General features: G+C 56.3%; 1 protein-coding gene across 1 annotated transcript in view; it reads right to left on the bottom strand.

Annotated features, from left to right (window-relative positions):
- The window catches only part of NFIX (nuclear factor I X), a 32716-nt gene that overhangs the window by 23041 nt on the left and 2163 nt on the right, over positions 1–7512 (bottom strand). The window contains exon 2 of the mRNA XM_025203838.1: positions 5701–6232. Within this exon, the coding sequence (XP_025059623.1) occupies positions 5701–6232 (532 nt within the window). The remainder of the gene's footprint in view (positions 1–5700; positions 6233–7512) is intronic.

Genomic DNA, 7512 nt, shown 5'->3' with positions numbered 1-7512 from the left:
TAAAGCTTGTGTAGTGTCATTATGAATACTTAATAATTCTGATATCATATCATACCTTACCTTAACATACCATACCCTATCATATATTATCTTAAATTGTCATATTTTATATAATCTTAGATTATATTATAATCAGTGGCAATCCCTTGATTTGAGGATGATTTCTACCATGGCTCATTGATGGGGTATAATATAATATAATATAATATAATATAATATATTCTCCCCAAGGCTGGCCCCAGCTCACCCAGCTGGGCAGTTGCCAAGAGCCCTGGGTGTGTGTAAGGATGATGAGGGCTCATTTCAGGTGCTCATGGGCTCTGGTTGTGGCCTCTTGGTGATGGTGGCCATAAGCAGCATGTACCCTGCAGGGTAGAGAAGCCATGGGGGTGCGTGGGGCCTCTGGGAAGGGACGTGGGGTGCAGGGGTGGCCAGGAACCGGGGGGGGTTTTGTCAGGTCTCACATAATATAAGGACAAAGTCCCCCCTGCAGTGGGACCCACAGAAGCCAGGCCACAGGGAGCAAGGCCATGGAGAGGGAAGCCATGGAGCCCAGCCTCACTCCCCTGCCCAGCTAGGCAAGATACTCATCACCATGGTAATGCAGCTCATGGGGAAGTGTGGCTATAGAGATGCTATTCAATCCTACTACTGCCCTTCGAGCCAGAGGAAACTGAGGCACAGCCATGGGGACAGGCTGAGCTATGATCACTTGGCAAAACAACTGCACCACAAGGAAGAAGCATCTTCACTCTAACCATTATGTCCCAACCTCCTCCTGAGTGCTAGGAGCAATTGCCAGGGGCCCTGACTAATAACAACACATCCCACCCCAGCAGGACCCCTCTCCAAGCTGGGAGAGAACCCAGGAATCCTGCCCCACCTCCGCGGGTACCACCCCGCAGCCCTACTCCCGAATGGTCTCTGTGCTATGTCCCACGGAGAATCTCTGTCCCCTGCTGTCTCACCAGGCTGCTGCTCACTGTCCCACCAGGCTGTTCATAGCTTCTGCCACTGCTAAAACACTAATTTCTCAGATGAGTGGAGTTACAACTGTTTGTACCCAGAGGCGGTGGTCGGGGGGGCACAGGATGGAAGTGACAAGCCCAGGGCACCCATGACCCAGCCAAAATGTATTCCAAAAGGAGGGCAGTTGGAGCCTTGGGTGCTGACTGTAGACTCTAACCCAGGCCCCAAGCTGGTCACAAGTGTCAGGCTGGTCTCTTGGTGTGGCTGCTGGCCCTGTCGGGGGGCTAGGGACTGCCGAGGATGGGGGCTAACATTTAGGCACAGGCCAGCTACTTGATGTCCCATGGAGAGGGCAACATATGCGGCACCCAGAAGCTCTGGGCAGGACCGATGTGTGCCCGGGGTCTCATGCCAGCCCATGCCCAGTCGATACTAGCCACTCAGTGGGGTGACTGTGAATGACTCCTGGCAGGAGACCCCCAGGGCTACAAGCAGGGCAACAGGGAGGGATACTCAGGTCCTGTCCAAGGCTGTGTCCATGGCTCTATGGTTCAATCCCCCCTTGAACAGTAACGATATGGGTTAGACGGCAACAGCAGCTGGACTGGCCACCATCCTCTAGAGCCACCACTGTGAGGGGTACAAAGCTCCCCTCCCCAGGGACCTGGGAACGTGACATCATGTCCTGTCCATGGGCGAGCAGCAGCTGTGCCTGAACCCCGGGTTTCCTCCCTGACCTGGAAAGCCAGGGTTCAAGCTGGATCCATGGAAGAAGTGCAGAGCAGAGGGGGAATGAGCTGCAGCTGCGGGGATTCCCCATCCCAGCTTCCTAAACCCATTGCACTCTTCCTCTTGGCCATGCTGCCGGGCCAGTGCCGGGGGGGGCCATGGGACAGATGTGTTCACAACATCCTCTGCTGCCTCAGGGCAGGAGAAGGGGAGAGAGAGATTCCCCCCTGCTCAGGGTGAAAGGAGGGAGTGGAGTGGAGCTGGGGAATGGGGTCCCTATGGCACTAGGTGCCCCCCCCACCCCCTTCCAGCGCTTGCCTGGTCCCTCTGCCCCGCACCCACTCCCCAGTGTAAACACAAACAAACACAGGAGAAAATCAGGCTTTGTGGGGCTGTGTTGACATGGCCAGGCCCCATGAAAGGCACCTTTCAGGCCGGCCCCCTCAGCCAGGGAGTGCTGAGCCCTGAGCAGGCCAGGGACTCTGCACAGGCTACATCTAGCATTAACCCGCACCCTTTGGCTACATCCTGACTGGGTTCCATCCACCTGCGAACGCTGCTCAGTGCTGGAATCTGGAGTCACTCCAGTGCGACTTAGATTGGACCTCACTGTGATCAGGCAAAGCCCCCTGCCGTCAGCCAGGGAAGCAGCGCAAGGGGCTCTGGCTGGGTGGAAAGGGACTAGGAGCACCAGTGAGACCTGGTCTGGCTTGGACCTGACTTGTCCCAGGGGTATCGAAGCACCCAACGCCCCTTGACAGGCCCAAACACCTCCTACAAAGCCTTGGCCTGGCCCGACTTTGGCTCCCAGGCTACAACCCCTGCCCTCAATGCATCCAGGGGGATGCCCTGCTGACGGACAGCCTGCCTGGCAAGGCCTGGTGGGGATGGGAGCTGAGCCCACAGGGGCTGGGAGGGCACTGATCTCAACTAGGCTGGCCCAGCCCTGGCACCGCCCTGATCCTCATCTCCGCCTGGATCTGTGCCAGCTGCCCCAGCACTTCCAGGAATGGGTGCGCACTGGCAGCTGAGGAGTGAGGAATTTGCCTTGGGGACAGGGGTGGGGAGGGTGCCCAAAATTCTCCAGCACATCTCGTGCCCCCGCCTGCCCGCTGCAGGAGTCTCCGCTGTCTCCAGATCCCTATCTCAGCCTTTCCAAGCCCAGGCTGTGAGTCAGCAGAACCCAAGTGTCCTGGCACGGGGCTCCCACACTCCTTCAAACTCAGGTGTCCTGTCATCTGGGGCCTCCCTGGCCTGCTCTACCCAACAGGTTCCACTCCCTGCCCAAAAATGTGAATAGGCAGGGAGGCAAATCCTACCAGGAGGGTAAGAGCGTTGGGCTCCCAGGAGGGAACATGACACTGCAGGGGAACCTGGTCTGCTTGGCCCCCACCTGCCAAAACTGGGCTCCTGCCCCAGAATCCTGCTGGGGATCCAGCAGGCTGCAGCAAAATGCCTCCCAGGAGACTCAGCACCCTCCTTCCTGGGTGCGCAGCCAGCAGTGGGGACACAGCAGGATGGGCAAGGGAGGCTGGTGCTTTGTTCCCATGGTGCCAGGACGAAGGGACGCTGGGATCCCTACGAACTGGCCAGGGCAGTAACTGCCATCAGCCATGTCCCTCCAGCCACACAGTGCCTGTGGCTGAGATCACTGACAACCAGAGGCTGAGCCACAAGTCACAGGCCCCCAGGGGAAAGGGGGCAGTTATGGACCCCAGCCTCTGGTCACTCCTGCCCATGGCGGGTTCCTCAAGTGACGTGTTCACCTCATCCAGGCCTCAGCCCCACCACCATGGGGTCCTGCATTAGACAGGCCAGGACAGGACACGAAGGGCCAGAGGCTCCAACCACCCACAGGTGCCCGGGAGATGGACTCGTGTTAGCATGAGCCCTGCCATGATGCCCTGGTAGCCCTGTCAGCCCTAGCTGGAGGAGACAGCAATAAGGCTACAACCAGCAGAGCTGCCTTGGGTTTGTGGCGGGGACCTTTGCTCACCACAGGACCTGCGAGGCGGACGGACCGACATGCGGATGGCATCTGCTAGGCCCTTGCCCTTGTGTGAAGGAACAGGGAGGGCGAGGATGGGTTCATGAGGCCCCAAGCAGCCAGCACAGCTGGCCTCAGGTGTGTGACGGTGCTGCCAAGCCAATGGCACAACTGGGTGCTCTGGGGCCTGGTGTGAGCAGAACCAGGCTGCACATGTTGGGAGCACAGGGAGGAAAAAAGAGGGCAATCAGGCCAGGCAAAGCTGGGACAGAACTCCCTCCAAGATGCATCAATAAGGGGCGAAGGTGACCAGGCCAGAGCAGCCAGGAGGGAAAGCAAGAGAATCATTGGCATGCAACAAACATGGGACAGTGTCACCCTGAGCATGTGGCATTGTGTGCTACTGTGAACACATGCGTGTGGGTATGGTGTATGCACGCACGGGCTCTGCGTGTGAGTGCATGTGCCCATGGTGCCACTCTGGGTGTGCCTGTGCACACGCCGAGGGGGGGTGCTCTTTGGTGAACACCTGAGCAGGCAGGCTGAAACGACGTGAACAGGGGCGCACACGTGTATCGAGGCGGCGGAAGATCATGGGATACAAACCACTGCGGCCCTGTGAGTCGGCACGAAAAGGATCTCGCTAGGAAGCTCCAGGGCTAAAGAGTTAACGCAGCTGAGATTTGCTCTTATTCTCCTCTGCTTCCTGAATGTGACAGAGGGGCGAGGGGACAGGGAAGGGAAGAAAAGCAGGGTTACAGCAGCTAGGAAACACGTGAAGTGGACAGGGAAGTCGGGACACCAGAACCCAGCAAGACAAGATAGAGACGAAGGCGAGAGGGAAGACAGATCGAGTTGGAGCTGGAAGGAGAAAGGGGGAGAGAGGAAAGACAGCAGGTAAAAATCCGGGGTGGGGGGGAAGAGGGAGACAATAAGACTCAAATGGAAGAGGCACAAAAACCAGAGGGAAGAAATTGCAGGCGGCTGTGGCCTCATGAGTGAGCCCAAAGAAACCTTCACGTGCTCCCATTCCCGCAGTCCAGAACCAGCAGCAAACGGGCCGCGTGTCAGCATTGGCTGGAGCCAGAGCTGGCATCTCGGGTGCCGTGGGGAAGAAACAAACAAAACTAAGGAGATCGGAAAGCCCCGAGCTAGCCCTCCAGCCTGACCTGCCAAAACACCCCCTGATTTCACAGCACGCGGTTAAAAAAAATAAGAGGAGGCCCTGAGGAGGAAATCCGAGGCATAATGGTTCGCGGGGGTGGCAGCGCACGGCATAAGGGTTTTAAAAGGAAAGATTAGGACTCAACCCCCCACCTCCCCTGCCTCCCTGCTGCAGCCATTCCCTCGTCCCCCTGCCACAGCTCTCTGGTGAAAGAAAGAGAGAAACTTTTCCCGGCCTGGGCCAGTGCCTTTGGCAAATGCCTGGTTCTTCCCAGAAGTGGCTGTGGTGAGTGCCGGGAGCTGGGTTTTGTGGCTGGTTTGCCATTACTGCCACCCTGCCACCCCCAAATCTAGGCAACAAAAGAAACAGCTGATGCAGGGAGGGGAAAAAAGAGAAACCCCCCTCTCCTCCCCCACCACCCCAGGATTCAGAGACAGTATAAGCAAACAGAAGAGCAGGGAAAATTCCCCATCAGAATCAAATTGCTTCTCACATCCCGTCATTTCTCTCTCTTTTTTTAATACCTCCACCCCCCGCTCCAGTTAGCCTTAACATTTGCTCAGCATTCAGGTATTTCACATGCATGCACATGGCCCTGTTGTGTGAAGAGCGGGCTTTTCACAGGGGCAGAAACCACGCATCCCAGGGACGAGGGCAGTCACAAGGTCTCCATGAGGCCGTTTCCCCTAACCTTGGGGGGAAGGGGGGGGAAGAAGAAGTTTGTGGATGATGTGAGGCCAATTAATGCCAGTGAGTAGGGGCAGGTGGGAAGGTACCTCTGCAGTGGGGACAAGGGGGTTTTACGCAGGGGGTGGAGAGGGGGAGGAGGGGATTTTAAAAGAGGACTTACCAGGAGTGTGAACAAAATACGCCAAGTAAAGATCCAGTTCTTTAATTGTGACTCCAATGTGGTGGGGCTGGACGCAGAGGCCTGGGTTTGAGCACTGCGGTGATTTGTACAACCGCTCCCCATCAGTACTTTCGAGGGGGATCCCTTTGAACAATATGACCATAACCAGGTCCAGTCTCCACACCTTGTCGGCCTGCCGCAGGCAATCGATGCGCCGGATCTTGCCTTTCTGGTCGGGGTTGGAGAGGACGCAGCAAGGCGGCTTCTTGCCGGTGATGGTCAGCACGAAGTCCTCGCGGAACTCGGGGCGGATGTCTTTGCGCAGCTTGGCCAGGAGCCGGGACGCCCATTTTTGCTTGATCTCAGGCTTCTCGCCCAGCAGCTCATCCTTCACAGCGCGCTCCTCGTCCTTGGACATCCGCTTCTCATGCTTCTTGAAGTACTTGCGCTTGCGGGCTTGCAGGTTGAACCAGGTGTAGGAGAAGGCACGGACGTGAGGGAGGAGGGCCTCGATGAAGGGGTGGAATTCATCCTGGCAGGAAGGGGGGCCACAAGAGAAGGGGATGAGACAAAAGGTGCAGGGGGGAGAAAGGAAAACACCGTTAGGTGGCGGCGAGCAAAGAAACGCGAGTCCAGCCCAGCCCTCGCCACCCGCCTGGGCCCCGACACTACCGAGAAGCTGAGGTAGAACTGAGGCACTATGCTGGCTGACATCGCACCGGGTGCCAGGGGGGTGGCGATTTGCCTTCCCAGGTCTTTTACCTCTCCCACCAGCCCACAGCCCTCAGCCTCAATGCGGGGGTGGGAAATTGCCAACCAACCCATCCACAAACACACCCATCCAGCCACGAAAATTCGCCTGGATCAAAACAAAACTAACGATTTTCTCTGCCTGGGTTTTTGTCCAAAAACATAAAATAAAAGGGAATAAAATTAAATGAAATAATATCAAAACGAGTAAATGTAAATAAAATAAAATAAAAATAAATGAACCAAAATAAAATTAAATCAAACAAAATTAAATTAAATTAACCAGGAGAGTTTGCTTTGGCAGCAGCGGGGTTAAAAACAAACCTGACCCCACTGTGCTTTCTTTCCTACCCCCCCTCCCCCCCGCCACTGGCTGTACCCCAGTGCCTAGGTTCAATGGCAGGTGGTGGTCCAGGGTGGGAGGAAAAGGAGTTGCCTGGTTTCGTTCAGGTGTCGGAGATCCAGTCTCACCCAAGCGAATAACCCCCCGAAAAACACGAGCCCGCTGCACATAATTACCATTGCTCCGTCTCATCCCGGCAAAGCTAGGCACCAGGTTCTGAAATTCTGGACTCAACGGAGTTGCGGGGCTGGGGGGGAGTGGAAAGGAGGTGGGGGCTGTGAGGTGGAAGCGGGGAGGAGGGGAGAGAAAGGAGGAAGGTAAAAATTTTAAAGGGAGGAGGGAGGGAGGGAAGAGAATGGGGGGGCTGTGCTAGGGGCGGGGGACTGGGGGGACCAGGGTTTCAGTTGCCACCCGGCACGCGGGAGAGAGGGGGAGAGGAGAAAAAGAGAGAGAGAGAGAGAGGGAGAATTTTTCTTCCTTCCAAAAAGGTGGGAGTGGGGGATAAAAAAAGGAGGAACGAAAAATAAATAAACGGAGGCAGGCGGCTCGTGATGGAGGCGTCGGGCGAGAGCAGCCACCACCCCCCACAGCAGTGGGGAAAATAATAAGAATAAATTCCCCAAACAGCTCCAAGAGGAGGGGGGGAGAGAAAAAAAATGAAATAAATAAATGGAGGAAGGAAGGAAAAAATAAAAAAGCCGGGGGGGGGGGGGGGGCGG

This window comes from Alligator sinensis, unplaced genomic scaffold (assembly GCF_000455745.1).
Source record: "Alligator sinensis unplaced genomic scaffold, ASM45574v1 scaffold707_1, whole genome shotgun sequence".
NCBI classification, from domain to species: Eukaryota; Metazoa; Chordata; order Crocodylia; family Alligatoridae; genus Alligator; species Alligator sinensis.
This window is presented reverse-complemented; position numbering and strand designations above follow the sequence as displayed.